This window comes from Myotis myotis, unplaced genomic scaffold, assembly GCF_014108235.1.
Source record: "Myotis myotis isolate mMyoMyo1 unplaced genomic scaffold, mMyoMyo1.p scaffold_m19_p_10, whole genome shotgun sequence".
In the NCBI taxonomy this organism is placed as follows: domain Eukaryota; kingdom Metazoa; phylum Chordata; class Mammalia; order Chiroptera; family Vespertilionidae; genus Myotis; species Myotis myotis.
In genome coordinates, this window is record NW_023416314.1 from 750,531 (window position 1) to 770,378 (window position 19,848).

Below are 19,848 nucleotides of genomic sequence, written 5' to 3' on the forward strand. Positions count from 1 at the left end.
TTGGATTGTTTATCTTCCTTTTGTTAAGTTGCATGAGTTCTCTGTAAATGTTGGAGATTAAACCCTTATCGGTGATAACATTGGTAAATATGTTCTCCCCTGCAGTGGGCTTTCTTTTAAATCTTTGATAATCTTTTAGCAATATTTTTTCTGATGTATCTCCTGAGACTAGTGAAACAATAAAAAAATAAACAAATGAGATGACATCAAACTAAAAACGTTTTCCACAGCAAAAGAAACCATCAACAAAATGAAAAGACAACCTACTGAATGGGAGAAGATAAGGGTGCCTCCCGAAGTGTATACACACTTAACAACTGATAATTCAGTTTTGAAAATGAAATGCATTTTAATAACATCGCCTTTATAATTATTCAGAGTGTGTATATACATTTGGGGGGGGGTGCGGGGGCGGGCTATAAGTTTTCTCTCTTTACCGCGATCAGCACGGCTAGAGAGCAGATGAGTCCTAGTAGGGGCGATGGGGGATTGAGAAAAAGAAAGAGACAGACACAGAGACAGTAGGGAAAGCTGGGACCAGGTGGGACACTGTTCTCAGATGGAGAGACAGTGACCCAGAACTAGTGCAGCGTGTTTATTATAAACAGCATGATATCAGTAAGTTTTACTAGAGTTTCAGACAAAGGGAATTATGTGAAATCATGCTTAGAGATCAAGTTGCAATTCTTCATTCTTGTGGCTTCTTTGTAATTGTCACTCCTGGCTGAGTCTGGATAATTGTGTCCATTCCTGGCGCCTGGCTGAACTTAGATAATGACACCCACCCCCTGCCGCCTAAGCTAAGGGTCAGGCTGACAACACACCTGCCTCTGGCAAGGTATGTTTCCAGGACATGCCGATACCACTGGACTCAGCTGACAATCAGCTCATGTGCCTTCCCAGGTGCCCTCTACAGGGGGCACCTTATATTTTCCAATGAGACATCTGATAAGGGGTTAATATCCAAAAATTATAAATAATTCATACAACTCGTGCTTGCTTTGGCTGCATGTATACTAAAATTGGAACGATACAGAGAAGATTAGCATGGCCCCTGCACAAGGGTGACATGCAAATTCATGAAGCATTCCGTGGTTTTTTAAAAAATAAAATAAATAAATAATAATTCATACAACTCAACACCATAAAAACAAACACTCAAATTTTAAAATGAGCAGAGGACCTGAATAGACACTTCTCCAGAGAGAACATACAGATGGTCAGTAGACACATGAAAAGATTTTTGATGTCACTACTTATCAGAGAGATGCAAATTAAAGCCACAATGAGATGTCACTTCACATCAATACATCAACAAGTGTGGTGAGGATGTGGAGGGGAAAAACCCTTGTGCACTGTTGGTGGGAATGCTGATTGGTGCAGCCACTATGGAAAACAGTATGGCAGTTCCTCAAAAAAATTAAATGTGGAACTGCTTTCTGGCCCAGCAATTCCACTTCTGGGTATATATTTGAAGAAACCTAGAGCACTACTTTGAAAAAATATATGCACCCCTATGTTCATTGCAGCATTATTTACATTAGCCAAGATATGAAAGCAACCCAAGGGCCCATCAGTAGAAGAGTGGATAAAAAAGCCGTGGCACATATATACAATGGAATATTACTCAGCCATAAAAAAAATGAAATCTTAGCATTTGTGACAACATGGATGGACCTTGAGGACAGTATGCTAAGTGAAATAAGCCAGTCAGAGAAGGATAAATGCCATGTGATTTCACTTATATGTGGACTCTAAAGAACAAAATATACTAACAAACAGTATAGAAACAGACTCATAGACACTGAGCACAGACTGGTGGTTGCCAGAGGGGAAAGGGATTAGGGATTGGATAAATAAGGTAAAGAGATTAAGAAGTTTTTAAAAAAGTACAAATTGGTAATTACAAAGTAGTCCTGGGGATATAAAATATAGCATAGGGAATATAGTCAATAATATTTCAATAATATTGTAATAATTCTGTATGGTGCCAAGTGGATACTGGAAATATTGGGGTACCCTTTTTAAAGTATATGATTGTCTAATCACTATGCTATACACCTGAAACTAATACAAAATAATTTTGAATGCAAACTGTAATTGAAAATTTTAAAAATAAAAATAAAACAACTCCAGCCCTAGCCGGTTTGACTCAGTGGATAGAACGTTGGCCTGCAGACTAAAGGGTCCTGGGTTTGATTCCAGTCAAGGGCACATGCCAGGGTTACAGGTTCTATCATTGATGTTTCTATCTCTCTCTCCCTCTACCTTCCTCTCTGAAATCAATAAAAATATATTTTAAAATAATAATAATAAATGAATAAACTCCACACACACACAAAAACCCATAAATCTCCTAACAAAAAAAAATTCCATTTGATGAATATATTAATGTACCAACTTATCTAGACCAAGGTACCCTGGTATTTAGTCAAAGATTATTCTAGAATCTAGATGTTTCTGCAAAGGTATTATTTGTTTATTTATTTTAATTTTAATCCTCACTGAAGGATATGTTTTTCATTGATTTCAGAGCGAGAGGAAGGGAGAGGTAGAGAGAGAGAGACATCAATGTGAGAACAAAACATCGATCAGTTGACAGCACACTAACCACTGAACAGCACTGGCCAGGGCTATGAAGGTATTTTTAGATGAGATTAACTTTTAAACCGATAGGCCTGAGTCAATTGCTCTTCGCAGTGTGAGGGGCCTCATTCCATTATTTGAAGGCCTTAGAAGAGAAGACCAACCTCGTCAGGGGCAGAGGGGGTTCTGCCAGCAATTGCCCATTGGCTAAAACGCAGCTCCTCCTGGCCTCTGGCCTGTGGGCCTGTCCTGCAGATTTTGGACTTGTAAGCAAACTCCTTAAAGTTGGTCTCTCCTTCTCTCTCTCTCTCTCTCTCTCTCTCTCTCTCTCTCTCTCTCTCTCTCTCCACACACACACACACACACATACACACACACACACACTATATTATTTCAATTTATCTGCAAACCGGAAAACCATAATATAGTCTAAGACCAATGGCTTTGTTGGCAAACTCTACCATACATTTAAAGAAGAATGAACACCAATCCTTCTCAAACTCTTCCAAAAGTACAAGAGGAAAAAACAGTTTCTAACTAATTCTATGAGACCAGCATTACCTAATGCCTAAGCCAGATAAAGACATCACAAGAAAAGGCATTACAGCCGAATCTCCTTTATGCATATGATGTGAAAATCCTCAACTAAACACCAGCAAACCTAATCCAACAGCATGTAAAAAAGAGTCTGTACCATGCCAGGGAGATTTATCCCAAGAATGCAAGGTTGGCTCAATATAAAAAAATTAATCAACTAAATATACCCTATTAATAGGACAATGAAGAAAAACCCCACAGGATTATTAATTGATGCAGAAAAGGCATTAGACCAAATCCAATACCGTTGCATAATAAAAAACATTTTAAAAAGTAGGAATAGAAGGGAACTTCCTTGGAACAATATAGGGCTTTTATTAAAAACCCATGTCTAGCACCACACTCGATGCCGAAGGACTGAAGGCTTCCCCCTAAAATCAAGAGCAGGACGAGGATGTCTGCATCACCACCGCCTTTCCGCGCCGTGCCGCAAGCTCCAGCAGAGCAACGGGGCGAGGAAAAGAAGCAGAAGACACTCACATTGGAAAGGCAGGATATGTCTATTCACAGGTGACATGATTCTATAGATAGGAAACCCTAAAGGAGCCACAGGAAAAGCAACTAGATCTAATAAACGGATTCAGCAAAGCTGTAGTACACGATCAACACACAGAAATCATTTGAGTTTCTATGCAATCAGAACAGTCTAAAAAGAAAATTTTTTAAGCAATTTCATTTTACAATAGCATCTAAAACAATAAGATACCCAGGAATACATTTATTCAAAAAGATGAAAGACTTGTACACTGAACTCTACAAAACATTGCTGAAAGAAATGAAAGAAGATCGCAATAAAGGGGAAGACTCCTAAAGTTCCTGGGTAAGAGGCTAGCTATTGTTAGGGTGACACTAATATCTACAGTGATCTACAGATTCAACACGGTCCCTCTCAAAACTCCAACAGCCTGTTTTGCAGAAATGAAAATGGCCGTCGCCTAACCCCTGTGGGAATGTGAGGTGCCCGAAGTAGCGAAACCGTCTTTCACAGGAAGTGGGTCCTGCCCGGCAGGCTCGGGTGGCCCGTCGTCCTGTCCTGCGCGGGGGAAGGCCGCTGGTTGGACGCCTGGTCGGGCACAAGCCCAGGTGGTTCAGTCCCTGGCTGATGTTTCTCTCTCATCCATGTTCTTTCTCTCTCAAATCAAATTTTTTAAAGAATGTTAAGAACGCCCGGCGGCGTGGCTCAGCGGCTGAGCTTCGAGCTATGGACCAGGAGGTCAGGGTTCGATCCCCGGTCAGGGCACAGGCCCGGGTTGTGGGCTCCATCCCCAGTGTGGGGCGTGCAGGAGGCGGCTGATGAATGATTCTCTCTCATCATTGATGTCTCTCTCTCCCTCCCTCTCCCTTCCTTTCTGAAATCAATAAAAATATATTTTTAAAAATATATAAGAACAAAGTCTGAGAACTCACACTTCCCAATTTCAAAACTTACTACAGATTTTAAATGGGTAAAAAACTCAAACAAACATTTCTCCAAAGAAAACAGACAAACGGCCAATAAGCAACAAAAGATGCTCAACATCATGAATGTTAGGGAAATGCACATCAAAACCACAATGCAGCATCACTCCCTGCCCATCAGGGCGCCTGTTATTTAAAAGTAACCACAGCCCTAGCCAGGTGGGCTCGGTGGACAGAGCGTTGGCCTTCAGACCAAAGGATCTCAGGTTCGATTCTAATCAAGGGCACACACCTCGGTTGCAGGCTCCTCCCGGGCAGGGCTCTGGCCGGGCACGTGCAGGAGGCAACTGATGTGTTTCTCTCACATCGGTGTGCCTCTCTGTCTTTCCCTTCCTCTAAAAATCAATAGAAACATATCTTCGGGTGAGGATTTAAAAGAAAAGAAAAAACAGCAAAACAGCGAAACACAAATACATGCACAGAAAAGAGCAGGCGCTGGGGAGCGGGAGGCTGGGGCCACTGCGCACTGCTGGGAGAGCGTAAAGCGCGCAGCTGCTGTGGAACCCTGTCTGGTGGCTCCTCAAACATTAAACACCGAATCACCATGTGGCCCAGCAATCCTGCGTCTAGGCACACACTCAAAAGAACTGAACGCGGGTCTCTGAGGTCGTTTACACCATGTTCAGAGCAGCAGGATCCACAACAACTAAAAGGTGAAGGCAACCCAGGGTCCAACGCCAGCTGGAGAGAGATGTGCATGCAATGGAATAGTCTTTACTCTGCTAAGTGAAATAAGCCAGACACAAAGGACAAACACTGTATGATGCCACTTACATGACATACGTAGAACAGGCAAATGTGTTGAGACCTAAAGCAGAATAATGGCTTCCAAGGGCGGTGGAGAGAGGGGTGGGGAGTTAGTTATTGCTTAATAGTTACAGCGTGTTTGTGTGGGATCATTAAAAACGTTTGGAAACCGAAGGACTTGTATGCACGCACACGAGCATAACCAATGGACACAAGACACTGGGGGCATGGGAGGCTAGGGGAGGGTCAAGGGGAGAAAAAAAAAGGAGACATATAACACTCTGTAATACTTTAAGCAATAAAACAATTTTAAAAAAATAAAAAATAAAAAAGCATTTGGAAATAGATGATGGTGATAATTGCACAACATTGTGAATGAGGCATGAATTGAATTGAATTGTGCACTTATGGTAAAAACGGTGAGCCTTGACCAGTGTTGCCCAATGGTTAGAGTGTCTGCCAGGCACCGAAGAGTCATGGGTTCAATTATGGTCAAGGGCATGTACCTGGGTTGCAGGTTAGATCCCCGGCCGGGTTGGAGCTCATGTAGGAGGCAATCAATTGATGTTTCTATCTCTTCTCTCTCCCTCACTCCCTTCCACTCTCTCTAAAAACCAATGGAAAACATATACTTGGGTGAGTATTAACAACAACAAAAAGGTTAAAATGGCAAATTTTGTGTTACATGTACTTAAACCACAATAAAAATTTTCAAAAGGGACGGAAGGAAGTGCTGAGCATCTGGGGGCAGGTGGCAGGAAGGAGGAGGCTCGCTTCAGTGGAGGTGGCTGGGGGCCCACGCTGCCCAGGCCCGACAAGCGACATCCTGGACAGCGAGCCCGGGACGTGAAGGAGAGACCACAGACAGGCACAAAGGCGGGCATCGGGCAGTCGCTGCGCAGGTGGCGGTGGCTGGCAGTGCGCCCCCTCCCCACCCGTCTCCTCTCCGGCCCAAGTCATCGACCCGGTCCCGCTGCAGCCCCTCCTGGGCCACACACCCTCTGCCCCTGATGCTGAGGCCTGAGCTTCCCGAGGCGACTCTAATCCGCGGCCTCGGCTCACAGCGTCCTGCCCTCTGCCGGCTCCGCCCGGGCACCGCTGCCTCCTTGGCTGCCCCTCCGGTGGCCACGCCTCAGACGTGGACTTTGCTGCCTTGGCAGGTGGGCCTGGCAGTGCCCCAGTGGCAGCAGCTGCCTGAGCTCGCCCACTGGCTGCAGCCACCATGCCCGAAGGCGCCTGCCAGCTGTTCCTGCTGCTGCTGCTGGGCCTGGGTCTGGGGTCCCAGGAGGCACTGCCCCCGCCCTGTGAGAGGTAGGAGTGGGACCTGCCCCCCCCCAGAGGTAGGAGTGGGACCTGCCCCCCCCAGAGGTAGGAGTGGGACCTGCCCCCCCCAGAGGTAGGAGTGGGACCTGCCCCCCCCAGAGGTAGGAGTGGGACCTGCCCCTCCCCAGAGGTAGGAGTGGGACCTGCCCCCCCCAGAGGTAGGAGTGGGACCTGCCCCTCCCAGAGGTAGGAGTGGGACCTGCCCCCCCCAGAGGTAGGAGTGGGACCTGCCCCCCCCAGAGGTAGGAGTGGGACCTGCCCCCCCAGAGGTAGGAGTGGGACCTGCCCCCCCAGAGGTAGGAGTGGGACCTGCCCCCCCAGAGGTAGGAGTGGGACCTGCCCCCCCAGAGGTAGGAGTGGGACCTGCCCCCCCCAGAGGTAGGAGTGGGACCTGCCCCCCCCCAGAGGTAGGAGTGGGACCTGCCTCCCCCCCCCCCCGTGAGAGGTAGGAGTGGGACCTGCCCCCCCCAGAGGTAGGAGTGGGCACCTGCCCCCCCCAGAGGTAGGAGTGGGACCTGCCCCCCCCAGAGGTAGGAGTGGGACCTGCCCCCCCCAGAGGTAGGAGTGGGCACCTGCCCCCCCCAGAGGTAGGAGTGGGACCTGGCCCCCCCCAGAGGTAGGAGTGGGACCTGCCTCCCCCCCCCCCGTGAGAGGTAGGAGTGGGACCTGCCCCCCCCAGAGGTAGGAGTGGGCACCTGCCCCTCCCAGAGGTAGGAGTGGGCACCTGCCCCCCCCAGAGGTAGGAGTGGGCACCTGCCCCCCCAGAGGTAGGAGTGGGACCTGCCCCCCCAGAGGTAGGAGTGGGACCTGCCTCCCCCCGCCCCCCCCCCCCCCCCCGTGAGAGGTAGGAGTGGGACCTGCTCACCCCTGTGAGAGGTAGGAGTGGGGATGGCGCTGGGGCTGGTGGGGGAGGCTGAGGGTCAAGGGTTGGGGTGGGATGGGGCTCAGGCCTGAGGGCAGGGCAGGAGAGGAGATCGGCTTCCTTGTGGAGCAGGCTGTGCTGGGCATGGTCCCAGTGTGGGGAGCGTCACCCGCCCACAGGGAGCGCTGGTCGAGGTCACCTGTGCGCCCGTCCAAGCCTCCTCCCCACCCTCCCTCCAAGCTGCTCCTTGAACCGCACGGGGCTGTCCTCAGGAATGTTCTAGAAAGTGTTCTGCCTAACTTCCCGAGCCTGGATGTGGGAGGGGCGTCAGAGACAGCTCCTGGGTTTGACCTCTGACCCCTATGACAAAGGACAAGTTAAACCTTCGGGGGCCATGGCTTCCACCTGCAACTCCTGGGGGTGAGCGGCCCTGTCTGCCTCCCCAGCCCGCAGGTCGCTCCCATCGGACAAGGTTTGCTGAGCTCTCACTCGCCCTGGGGCTGCTCCGTGAACAAGAAAAACGAGCCCCACCTCCCCAGCCAGGAAAGGAGTAACAGGGACCGGTGCTAGAAGCACAAGTAAAAGCAGCAGGAAGTCAGGGAGCCGCTCGTGGGGGCGCGGAGAGGAGAGCGTTGCAGGCAGGAGGGGCGTCTGAGGCGCGATGCAGAGCAGAATCTGCAGGAGCCACCGGGTGGCTCTGGGAGGAGACAGCCCAGGCCTGGAGATGCAGCTCACGCTGAGGCCACTGCGCAGGGACCGGGAAGAGGCCTGGGCGGCTGGGCACCCGTGGGAATCACGGGAGGTGATCGGGGCTCCGGGGAGGGGCCGGGGCTGGGGCCTCCGTGGTAGGACCAGGAAGGCGAGCAGTGGTCCAGTATGGGATCTACTTGGAAGGTTGAGCTGATCGGACTTGCTGATGATTGATTGTGGCTCAGTGGTTGAGTGTGGGGGTCACGGTTTGATTCCCAGTCAGGGCACAGGCCCGGGGTGTGGGCTTGATCCCCAGTGTGGGGCCTGCAGGAGGCAGTCAATTAATGATTGTCTCTCATCATTGATGTTTCTATCTCTCCCTCCCTCTCCCTTCCTCTTGGAAATCAATACAAATATATATAGATATATATTTTTAATACAAATATATTTTTTTAAAATATATTGATGAGAGGGTCCAGTCCCTTAGGTTACTGCATGTGAGTGGGCAGATGGTCAGAGCGTGGAGAAGCGTCTTGGACTCCGTGACGCAAGACCCCCGTGCACTGTGGTGACCAAGGCCACCCTGAAAGGGGCGACAGTCCGATGGAGAGGGTGCGGGATGCAGGAGTTGATGAGGTTAAAGTGGAAGTGCAGATGGAAGCTGGAGTGTTTAAGCAGGCTGTGTTGCCCTCGCTGGTGTGGCTCAGTGGAGAGAGCGTCGGCCTGTGGACTGAAGGGTCCCAGGTTCGATTCCGGTCAAGGGCACATGCCTGGGTTGCGGGCTTGATCCCCAGTGGAGGGCATGCAGGAGACAGTCGCTCACCATTGATGTTTCTCTCTCTCTCTCCCTCTCCCTTCCTCTCTGAAATCAACAAAAATATATTTTAAAAAATTAAAAAGTAAAACAAGTGCCATAAAGTAAAAGGCTGACAGATCTGCTGTCAGGCAATGTTCACTGGACACCACGGTGATAACCTAATGCTGCCAGAGTCCACACAGACAGCCTCTGGGCGCACAGGCTGGCACGGAGCAGACACCTGGGGCACCTCCCGGCCTGGCTGCTGAGACTTTGGACTAGAGAATGGCTACTGGAGAGGCCGTGGCTAGCCTGCTATCAGACAATGGAAGCCACTCCTGCGACTGAAAGACGTAAGGTCACCTTGAAACCTGAAATGCCCATAATGCCTCGGGCGACCTGCTCCACAGGGAGGGGCCGGAAGAGACCGGAATGAGATGCATGGTCGTGTGGGGCGAGCTCCTAGGGGTGGGGGCATCGCGGTCCCTTCAGCAGCAGGTGCTCTTCCCCTGGCCTGACTGTGGAACCACCAGGAGCTGCCGGATCCCACTGCCCTTCACTTGAATAGTGTGCCCTCTCCCAGCTCTCAGCGGGCTGGCAGAGCCGCTGGCTGTGGACGCGGTGGCCAGGGGAGCCGGGAGCCGCTGGCTGTGGACGGCAGTGGCCAGGGGAGCCGGGAGCCGCTGGCTGTGGACAGCAGTGGCCAGGGGAGCCGGGAGCCGCTGGCTGTGGACGGCAGTGGCCAGGGGAGCCGGGAGCCGCTGGCTGTGGACGGCAGTGGCCAGGGGAGCCGGGAGCCGGGAGCCGCTGGCTGTGGACGGCAGTGGCCAGGGGAGCAGCGAGCTCACTGCTTGCGAGGCTGCCAACCTGATTAAAGATGATAAAACCCAATCTGCTTAGGGAGCTGAGTGACATCCTGGTGGCCACTGTGTTGGGTTTGACTGACCTTAGTCAGTGGCTATGGCCTGGCCACAGGGTCTGGCAGAAGGTCAATGGAAACTTGGTCTATAAAGCAACGCCCCATGTGGCACAGTCCCATGGAACCGTCATGGGGACCTGAGGGCTGCACTAAAGCGGAAGACACGGATGCCCATCAGAAGAGCCCCTCCCTTCATCAGCAGGTACCTGCGCCAGCCAGTCGGTATCTGTGTCCTCGTGTGAGATGGCCACTTGGGTTCCTAAAACAATGGGCACTGGGAGGCTGCAGCAATGCAGCGATGGCTGGATCTAGAAGATTCCACGTGCACTTGCTGAAGCACCAAATGCTAACAAGAATGGTCTGTCTGCCAACAAGAGGGCCGCCTGCAGACGCTGTGGGCAGACTCCTGGGGGAAGGAATGCGTGCAGCCGGCACCGGACTGAGGTGGGAGACTCAGAAGCCACAAACGGGCCCGACAGGAACGCCTCCTCTGGACTGGCCTCAAATGCCCGGTGGTAGATGCAAATGCTCAAACTATTCTATAAGGACCAGAACAAGAGATAGTGCAACGATTTGGACCCCAGAGTTACATTTCTTCAGACCAAGGAACACACCTTCATTCTCCGCACAATGATCTGATAGACATTTGGAATGAGCAACTAAAACAAAGGTGCAAGCCAAGAAAGGTCGACCACTATCTGTGTCCCAGGGCCACCTGGCATGAGCTATAAAGAAACCTGCAGATGGCTGCTACTTGTGTTGGTCTTGGAGGTGCCCAAGAGAGGTCAAGCTGCCAACCAAAGTCGGCTGCTGCCAGTGCTGGGCCTGGGGCCACTTAGTGAGAGGGACGGGGCATGCTCAGGCTAGATGCTGCTTGTTTGAGAGGTTTTAGGAAATGCAAAGCATGAGCCAAGACAGGCTATTTGTATGGAAGAGTCACTAGAAACGGCTTGGATTGGGCCCAAAAGTTGGGTGGGCAGGGACTCAGAGAATCCCAGGGTGTGGCTAACAGTGTGAGCCAGGATGATGGAGACTCAGATGTGATGCCTGCCTGCCAGCTTTGGGAGGGCTCAGAGAAGAAACACTGGCCTCTGCCAGCACTTCTGTCTGCGAGAAAGCTGCCCTTCCAGCTCTCACCCTAATGCCAGACAACTCAGTTCCCCCCATATGTCTCTGGTGCCCCAATGCTGGGGCTCTGAGCAAGTAAGCCCATGTTCTGGCCCTTTAAAAGGAGTGCCTGGGACTCCAGCAGCCCTTCGTCTCACTCAGCCACCCCCTGAGCTGGTTTCACAGCCAGAAGTCATGGGGACTTCTCTTCCTGACAGTGGGACCCTGGGCTGTGGGTCCTGCTGTGGAGCTGGAACTCCTAGCTCCTCGGGGGATCGTCCCAGTTCCGATAGCCCTCTTTATCTTTATTGGTTTAACTGTATTTTTATTGACTTCAGAGAGGAAGGGAGAGGGAGAGAGGTAGAAACAGCAATGATAGCCCTGGCCAGTTTGGTTCAGTGGATAGAGCATCGGCCTGCGGACTGGAAGGTCCCAGATTTCATTCCAGTCAAGGGCACATGCCCGGGTTGCAGGCTCAGTCCCCAGTGGAGGCGTGCAGGAGGCAGCCAATCAATGATTCTCTCTCATCATTGATGTTTCTCTCTCTCTCTCCCTCTCCCTTCCTCTCTGAAATCAATAAAAATATATTTTTAAAAAGTGCTAATCTTTCATCCACCAAGTGCTCTACTGTTCCAAATCAACAACCACTGTGGGCTCAGAAAATGGTTTGTCCTTCGCTGCACAAAGACCCTCCTACTTCTCTTAGCCTGTATGTCACCAGCACCCGCAAAGCCCTCCCACACCTGTGCTCAGGCGCACACAGCCCGTGTCCGTGGGGGACTGTGCCCAGAGCTATCTGGCCTTTCTTCTCCCCAGATGACGTGGCCTGACCCGCCCCTCCCTGACTCTCTCTGCAGCCAGATTTACTGCCACGGGGAGCTCCTGCACCAAGTGCAGATGGCCAAGCTCTACCAGGACGACAAGCAGTTCGTGGACATGCCGCTGTCCTCCGCTCCAGGTAAGGCGCCCGGGACCCCACCTGCTCCTGAATTTCCCACCAAAGACAGCAGGAGCCAGACCTTCCATCAGGGAGGGGGTCACGGCTCCCACGAATCCCCCCTGTGTCTCCGCCCCAGACCAAGTCCTGCAGCACTTCCGCACGCTGGCCAGCACCCACAACCACAGCGTCCCCAGGCCGCAGCTGCAGGCCTTCCTCCAAGAGCACTTCCAGGCCACAGGGCAGGAGCTGCAGCCCTGGGTCCCTGAGGACTGGAAAGACAGGTACAACCCGGACGAGGAGCAGAGAGGGCCCTCCAGTGGGGCTGCCCCTGACCCCTGCCGGCCCCTGTCTTTCCAGCCCCCGATTCCTAGAGAAGATCGCGGACTCCAAGCTGCGCTCCTGGGCCAGGCAGCTGCACCAGCTCTGGAAGAAGCTGGGAAAGAAGGTATCAGGGCCCAGAGCCCAGGGGATGGCGCTGAGAGGGGTGCCCAGTTGGGAGGCCACCTGCCCTAGAGCCCAGATCCGGATGCAGTCCCGGAGAACACAGCCTCCAGGCCCGGGTCCCAGAACAGCGGCGTTCTAGAGCGATTAGAATTGTATAAAGAATCTCTGAGAGGGGTCAGGGGGACATGTCCTTCTAACCCCTGACCTCTCCCTGAAGTCCCCCGCCGCCCCCAGGCACACCCAGCCTGCCCCGCCCTCCCAGGCTGCCCAGTCCTGCCTCTAACCCACGGGGTGGCTATTCCCTCTCCTGCCGGACTCTTCCGGAGGCCCTCAGGCCACGTAGCTGCTGCCCTGCGATTGGCACAGCCTGTTGGCACTTTCTCTCCTTTGTCTGAGGCTCAGAGAGGGCAGTGATTGGCCCAAAATGCACAGCACCTAGCCCAGGCCCTGGCACCCACAGGCAGAGGGGGCTCTGGGCTCCTTCGTTGGCATGTGCTGCTCCCTCAGCCGGCACCCACGGGAGCTGAGCCTCAAGCACTGCTCCCCTCGAAACCCCGCCCCCTAAAACCACGCTCACATGCAGAACTAGCAGGGAAGAAGCAGTGCCAATGCCTGACAGACACCAGCAGGCCCCACCGGGTCCCACTTGCTCCTCGGCCACGCCCATGCACACCCACCCACTGGGGAGAGGTCATGGCCAGAGAATGGGGGACCCTGAGTCTCTGGGCCTGGCTTGGTGGTGGGAGCAGAGACTCGGGGGGGGGGGGGGGGGCAAAGGAGCCGGAGGAGACAGGCCGCCACCTGGGTCCTAAGAGTGGCCGCTGCTTGGCGAGCATGTGCTGGTGCCAGGCACATGGTCGGCTCCTCCACCCCACCAAGCACAGCAGGGACGCCAGGCCGCACGTGGGGCAGACCAGGCTCCCGGCAGCCAGGCCTGGGCAGAGCCCCCAGCAGCTCCTGCAGCCCAGGCCCTGGGGCAGGGGTGGGGTCCAGGCTCCCTGCGCCCTCTCTCCTGCTCCAGGTGAGACCAGAGGTCCTCCGCCAGCCCGAGCGCTTCTCTCTGATCTACTCACAACACCCCTTCATCGTGCCCGGCGGGCGCTTCCGCGAGTTCTACTACTGGTGAGTGCCCAGGTGGGGGGAGCCCCGAGCCGAGCCGGGGTGTCCTGAGCGTGCAGGGCAGCGACGGGTGAGGTCTGGTTGGGATGACGGAGCCTTCCCTCCCCAGGGACTCCTACTGGGTGATGGAGGGGCTGCTCCTGTCGGAGATGGAGGGGACGGTGCGGGGCATGCTGCAGAACTTCCTGGACCTGGTGCAGACGTAAGGGGGCCGCCCTGCAGGCGGGGGCGGGAGGACCAGCAGCGCCGGGCGCTGGAGCTGGGTGTGCCCTGGCTCTGGTGGTCGGTCGGGCAGGAGCAGTCAGCAACCTCCTCCTTGGCAGCTACGGGCATGTTCCCAACGGGGCCCGCGTGTACTACCTGCAGCGCAGCCAGCCGCCGCTCCTGACCCTCATGATGGCCCGCTATGTGGCTCACACCAACGACACCGCCTTCCTCCGGTGGGCACCCCCTCGGGCTGCCCGTGGGCTCCCGTCCCTGAGGCCTCCCCAGGGGGGATGGGAGGTGCGCCCGGCCTGAGGGGTGCCTGGCTCTGCCCCAGGGACAACATCGGGACCCTGGCCTTGGAGTTGGACTTCTGGGCTGAGAAGAGGAATGTCTCTGTGAGCTTCGGGGGGAAGAGCTACATCCTGAGTCGCTACCACGTCCCTTACGGGGGACCCAGGTGAGGCCCTGCGGGAAGGTCTCTCCACCCCCATGCCTTCCCTCCTGTGCGAGTGTCATCAGGCCCCTGGCAGGGGGGCAGGTGGCTCGGGCTCCCCTCTCAGATGGGGAGACTGGTTGCTGTGGGCCATCAGGGCTGTGGGCCCAGGTCCACTGAGTCACCAGGGCTCAGGCCCCAGCTTGGGCATCAAGGGCTCAGAGCCGCCCGTGCCAGGCTGCCCACTCTCCTCTCGCAGACCAGAGTCCTACAGCAAGGACGCAGAGCTGGCGGGCGTGGTGCCCGAAGGTGAGCGGCGGAGGGAGGACTGGGGGCTGGGGGCTGGGGCCTGCCGCTGGGTCAGGCCCGTCCTCTGTCCTCTGTCCCCCCTCACAGGGGCCCGGGAGGCTCTGTGGGCTGAGCTCAAGGCGGGGGCCGAGTCTGGCTGGGACTTCTCTTCACGCTGGCTCATCGGGAGCCAGGACCCCAGCTCGCTCAGCAGCATCCGGACCAGCAAGCTGGTGCCTGTGGACCTCAACGCCTTCCTGTGCCAGGCGGAGGGGCTGATGAGCAGCTTCCACGCCAGCCTGGGTGAGGGGCTGGGCAGGAGGAGCTGGGTGGAGGACCTGGGTGAGCAGCTGGGCAGGAGGAGCGGGAAGGAGGACTTGGGTGAAGGGCCTCCCGCTTTGCAGCCCGATGGTACCTGCCCCCTCGTGCAGCCCAGGTGGGAGTGCACAGGGGCCTACGCGCATCTCCACTCCCCCATTTTCTCACGGGGCAGGTCGTGCCTAGTCCTCACCTCCAAACCCCTCCCCTCTCCCCGCGGCGGCCCTTCGAGCCAGTGCCCTTCGGAGGATGAGCCCGGGACAGGGCCGTGCAGGCCGGGAGTTCTAGGGCCCCTTTGCTCAGGGAATTCGGGTCCTGGAGCCTGAGGTGGGGCGGGCTCCAGGTGGGCATGGCCTCTTGGCCCCTGAGGGTCACAGCAGGAGGCCAAGGGCAGGCCCGTTACTCCATCTAAATCACGTGTCCCCCAGGGAATGAGGCTGAAGCCACAAAGTACAGAAACCTGCGGGCCCGGCGCCTGGCCGCCCTGGAGGCCGTCCTGTGGGACCAGGAGAAAGGGGCCTGGTTTGACTATGACCTCGAACATGGAAAGAAGAACCACGAGTTTTACCCGTCCAACCTGGCTCCTCTCTGGGCCGGCTGCTTCTCTGACCCCTCCATGGCGGACCAGGCCCTCCAGTACCTGGAGGTGAGGGGGGCGGGCAGCGCTGGCTCAGGAACCAGCAGGGAGCTCTGGCCAGTGGCCGCCACGCCCTCCTGGGTCTCAGCTGCGGGTCCCACTGCGGCCACCAGGGGGCAGCTGTGAGCCCAGACGGGAAGGCCCAGGAGAGGAACCTCTGCTTTAGGGGGGCCCTGCCTCCTGGCTCCCCACCAGCCCCACCCGCAGTCACAGTGCCTTCTGGAACCTTCCAGGACAGCCAGGTCCTTACCTACCAGCACGGAGTCCCGACCTCGCTCCGGAAGTCGGGCCAGCAGTGGGACTACCCCAACGCCTGGGCTCCCCTGCAGGACCTGGTCATCCGAGGTAGGAGCAGGGATGGGCGTGTCCCAGGGTCCTCTCTCTCCAGCCGCAGGCGCGGTCAGAGCCAGTGGCCCCCGGTCCCAGGAAGGAGGGCACAGGCCAGCCCTGTCCCCCTCTGCGCCCCTGGGATGGGCTCTGCATCCTCAGGCCCTCCTCGGGGTGTCCTAGGTCTGGCCAGGTCTCCTTCACCCCGGACCCAGGAGGTGGCTTTCCAGCTGGCGCAGAATTGGATCCAAACCAACTTCCGTGTCTACTCCCAGACGTCAGCCATGTACGAGAAGGTGAGCTGGCCCTGGGCCCCCCCTCAGGCTCTGCAAAGCCCAGGCCCCGGCCCCGTGGCGGCCCCCAGTGGCCATTCCCGGGCACTGCCGGGGTGGGGGACTCAGGTGAGCTGGCCCTGAGCCAGACCCGCCAGTGCGCCTCCCGTGGTGAGAGGGGGAATTGTCTGGCTCTGCAAACCCCAGGCCCAGTGGCGGCCCCCAGTGGCTCCTCCTGGGCACTGCAGTCGTGAGGGACAGCTTGTCCTCTTGTCCCCAGTATGACATCAGCAGTGGTGGACAGCCAGGTGGCGGAGGGGAGTATGAAGTCCAGGTGAGTGGGCCCACACCCTACAGGGAATGACGGGGCTCTGCTCTCCCCACAACTGACCTTGACCTTCCACTCTAGGCCTGTTCTCCCATGGGGGAGGGTCCCTAGGGAGGAGCCTGGCACCCCTTGGCTAGACCTTCGGGGTTTAGGTCAGGGGACCCCACACCTGCCTGGAAGGACGTGGGGGCCTTCCCCCGAGGCCTCGCCACTGGCCACGCTCTCTCCAGGAGGGGTTCGGCTGGACCAATGGCATGGCCTTGATGCTCCTGGACCACTACGGCGACCGGCTGAGCTCTGCGGCCCAGGCAGCTTTCCTGGAGCCCCTGTGCCTCGCAGCTGCCCTTCTGCTCGGCCTCCTGCTGCGGTGACGGCCCTGCCCCGTCGGCCTCAGCTCCTCCTGCGGCTCTAGCTCCCGCCTCATTAAACGTGTGCAGGCGTCCCTGCCTTCGGCCTCGTCCTTCTCCATCCCTGGGGATCCCATGCCCTCCTGGGCCTCCCGCCAGTCCTCCGAGTGGAGGGGGCAGGGGAGGGCTCTGGAGGCCATGGATTGGCCCCTGGGTCCCTCCTGGAACTTTTCACCAGGTGGAAATCCTGCTTTGTGGGGCAGAACCAACTCTCCTACCCCGTGAGCCTCAGCCAGTGCCCCACACAACGCAGCCCCCCAGAATCACACGCCAAATACTTTATTGTTCTGCTGAGATGCTTACAAATACTGAGAACCACCCAGCCTGGACCCGAACCCGGGCCCAGCACTGGAGGGGGCGGGGAGCTGGGCTTAGTGTTAAGGCGGGAGGACTGCAGCCAGGCCGCCGGAGGCCTCGTCCTCTGCTCCATGGTCATCCCCTTCGGAGGCGGGACTTCAGGGTCCCCTCCTCTGAGCTCCTCTCCGGCTCAGGCTTCCTCAGGGAGCCCCGCACAGAACCCGAGGAAGGCCCTTCCAGCCTCCTCCTCCTCCTCGGGGCCGAGATACCCTGACTTCATCCCCTCTGGCTCTAAGCAAGGCACGAGTGGACGGGAGAGGGCTGGCCGGGGCCAGCAGCTGTGCGTTGGCCTGGGGACGGGCTGGGGAGGGAGGTGTGAGGTCCCATTTCCCCAACATGAGATGCCTAAGGGCCTGGGCTGGAGAGATGATGGCACGTACCCTCAGATGGGCCACAGCTTCAGCAGTGAGCAGAGCCACACAGCCACGGCAATTAGTATGTAACCATGGCAGTGAAACAGTTACTATGGTGACCATGGTGATGGTTCTGCAAAAAGGGGATGGGGCTGACCCCTCAAAGATAAAACGTGAGGCCTCTGGCCCTTGAGCAAAGTAATAAAAGTACAAATGCGGGCGGACGATGGGGTGAGAGCAGGGCCTGAGCAGCACTGCCTGAGCTGCACCCCACTCTGGAGGCAGCCCTGCTCGGGCCCCCACGGCCCCTGCAAAGGAGGCTGAGGCAAGAGGGGATCTTTGGCAGATTCTGGTACCGTAATTGTCCTTGACACAGAGAACACATAGGGCAGGACCCTGCAGGGTTATTCCAAGTTCCGGGCTCCTGGGCTGCGGAAACCCCCCGCCCCACCCCGCCCCGCCCCGCCCCCAGCCCTGGCTGGTTCTGCTTCTGCAGGAGGCCCGAGCTCAGCACCTCCCAGCAGGACAAAGGCCTCTGCTCCCAAAGCCCTGGCTCCGCTGGGCCCTCCCAGGGCCTCGGGACGCACCGCTGGAGGCAGCCTGGGCCAGGGGGTGACTGTGTCCAGGGCCAGCAGAGAGCAGGAGGTCAGGCCTGGGCCCTGGGCCCTGGGCCAGCCTGAGGGCCAGGAAGCCCCCCCCCTCCCCGCCCCCCCCCCCCCCGTCAGTTCATGAACTGAGTGTAGCCCTCGGCCCCGGTGACAATGACGTCCATCCAGATGCGCATGGCCTCTGCCGACGGGGCCACCATGTAGTACAGCCGGTCGTGCGTCTTCACACAGAAGGTGAGGGCCGGGTTCGGGCTCTGTGGAGGGAAAGGGGAGCATCTAAGACAGAGCCACCCAGACGCGCAGCTTTCTCCAGCCCGCCTCCCCATCCGCCCTGCCCCGCCCTGTCCCCATGACGACCTGGGGCTCGGGGCTGGGCCCTACATGGACCCAAAGCCTAGCCTCCACCAACCAAGCTGATGCTCCTGGGCCCCTGGTGTGACTGTGGTCCAAGCTGAGATGTCCCCTCCTCGCCCCGCAGTCCTGGGACCTGTCAGTCATGTTCTTCCAGGTGGGTCCCTGGTCCTTAGCAACCCCAGGCACAAAAGAATTTCACAGATCAGACACCAAGGGCCATTCCTGTGAGGGCTGTTTCATCTCACACGTTCTCCTCGCTGCAGAAGCGGCGCAGGTGGCCGGCCAGCCTGGCTCAGGGGTTGAGCATTGATCTGTGAACCAGGAGGTCATGGTTCTATTCCCGTGCAGGGCACAGGCCCGGGTTGCTTGCTCAATCCCCAGTGTGGGGCGTGCAGGAGGCAGCCGATCAATGATTCTCTCAGCATTGATGTTTCCCTCTCTCTCCCTTCCTCTCTTAAATCAATAAAAAAATATATTTAAAAATGCGGTAATTGTAGTTACTGTCTAGAGCAGTGATGGCGAACCTTTTGAGCTCGGCGTATCAGCATTTTGAAAAACTCTAACTTAACTCTGGTGCCGTGTCACATATAGAAGTTTTTTTGGATATTTGCAACCATAGTAAAACAAAGACTTATATTTTTTATATTTATTTTATATATTTAAATGCCATTTAACAAAGAAAAATCAACCAAAAAAATGAGTTTGCGTGTCATGGGTTCGCCATCACTGGTCTATAGGCAGGGTACCTCGGTCACCAGAGTGAAGCTGAAACCTCTTTGGAGAAGGGGAGGAGGAGGAAGGAAGGGGGAGTTTACAGAGGGAGCGAGGGGCGGCCCGAGACTGCAGGACCGGTGGAGGCCTTCGCTCCCAGCCTGCCCAGTGCCCGCAGGCCCTGGGCGCCCGCACCTTGGCCGCGCTGCGCAGGTGGTCGTAGTACACCTCCTCGATGGCCTGGAAGTAGATCACCCCCTTCAGTTTCGTCTCATGCTTGTCTGCAAAGGAAACAAGGGCCCGCTGAAGAGGCTGGGGGTGCGGGGGACGCAGGAGGGGGTGGTGCCCAGGCCCCGGGACGGGGGGGGGGGGGGGGGGGGCGCGCAGGCTCACGCGCAGCCACAGGACGGTGGGTGAGAACTCCACCGGGACACCGCCACCCCGATCGGGGGTCACACAGCCACTCTGGTCAAGTCTGGAGAAGGCAGGGGCGAGTCTGAACTGGAGACCAGGTGGTTTGGCCGTGTCGACCCGTTTGTCTTGAGCCAATAAGCACACTTAGGAGCATGCACCTCACACGTGTGCAGAGTAACACGCTGGCACCGCTCCCCGCAGCGTGTCTGTACTCAGAAGACTGCAAACCGCCCAGGTGCCCGAGGG

The 19,848-nt window shown here is 56.4% G+C and overlaps 2 protein-coding genes and 1 non-coding gene across 11 annotated transcripts in view; 2 read left to right on the forward strand and 1 right to left on the reverse strand.

Moving 5' to 3' along the window:
* Positions 1-992: 992 nt before the first annotated feature.
* Positions 993-1,099, forward strand: LOC118665518. Its single transcript, XR_004970637.1, has one exon. It is a non-coding gene; the product is annotated as a U6 spliceosomal RNA (small nuclear RNA).
* A 5,069-nt stretch (positions 1,100-6,168) lies between these two features.
* On the forward strand, positions 6,169-17,971 carry TREH (trehalase). Its single transcript, XM_036324096.1, has 15 exons — positions 6,169-6,699; positions 11,943-12,043; positions 12,162-12,306; positions 12,383-12,470; positions 13,491-13,591; positions 13,698-13,790; positions 13,912-14,028; positions 14,130-14,252; positions 14,488-14,537; positions 14,625-14,819; positions 15,263-15,480; positions 15,705-15,816; positions 15,982-16,094; positions 16,351-16,404; positions 16,629-17,971. Exons 1-15 carry the CDS (start codon positions 6,611-6,613, stop codon positions 16,767-16,769), a joined length of 1,740 nt encoding a protein of 579 aa, XP_036179989.1. The 5' UTR covers positions 6,169-6,610; the 3' UTR covers positions 16,770-17,971.
* A 263-nt stretch (positions 17,972-18,234) lies between these two features.
* The window catches only part of PHLDB1 (pleckstrin homology like domain family B member 1), a 51,186-nt gene continuing 49,572 nt past the window's right edge, over positions 18,235-19,848 (reverse strand). For all 9 annotated transcript variants that reach the window (XM_036324105.1, XM_036324098.1, XM_036324099.1 and 6 more), the window contains 2 exons: positions 19,384-19,469; positions 18,235-18,377 (listed from right to left, as the gene is read on the reverse strand). In XM_036324105.1, the coding sequence (XP_036179998.1) occupies positions 18,237-18,377; positions 19,384-19,469 (227 nt within the window). In that variant the 3' untranslated portion in view covers positions 18,235-18,236. The remainder of the gene's footprint in view (positions 18,378-19,383; positions 19,470-19,848) is intronic.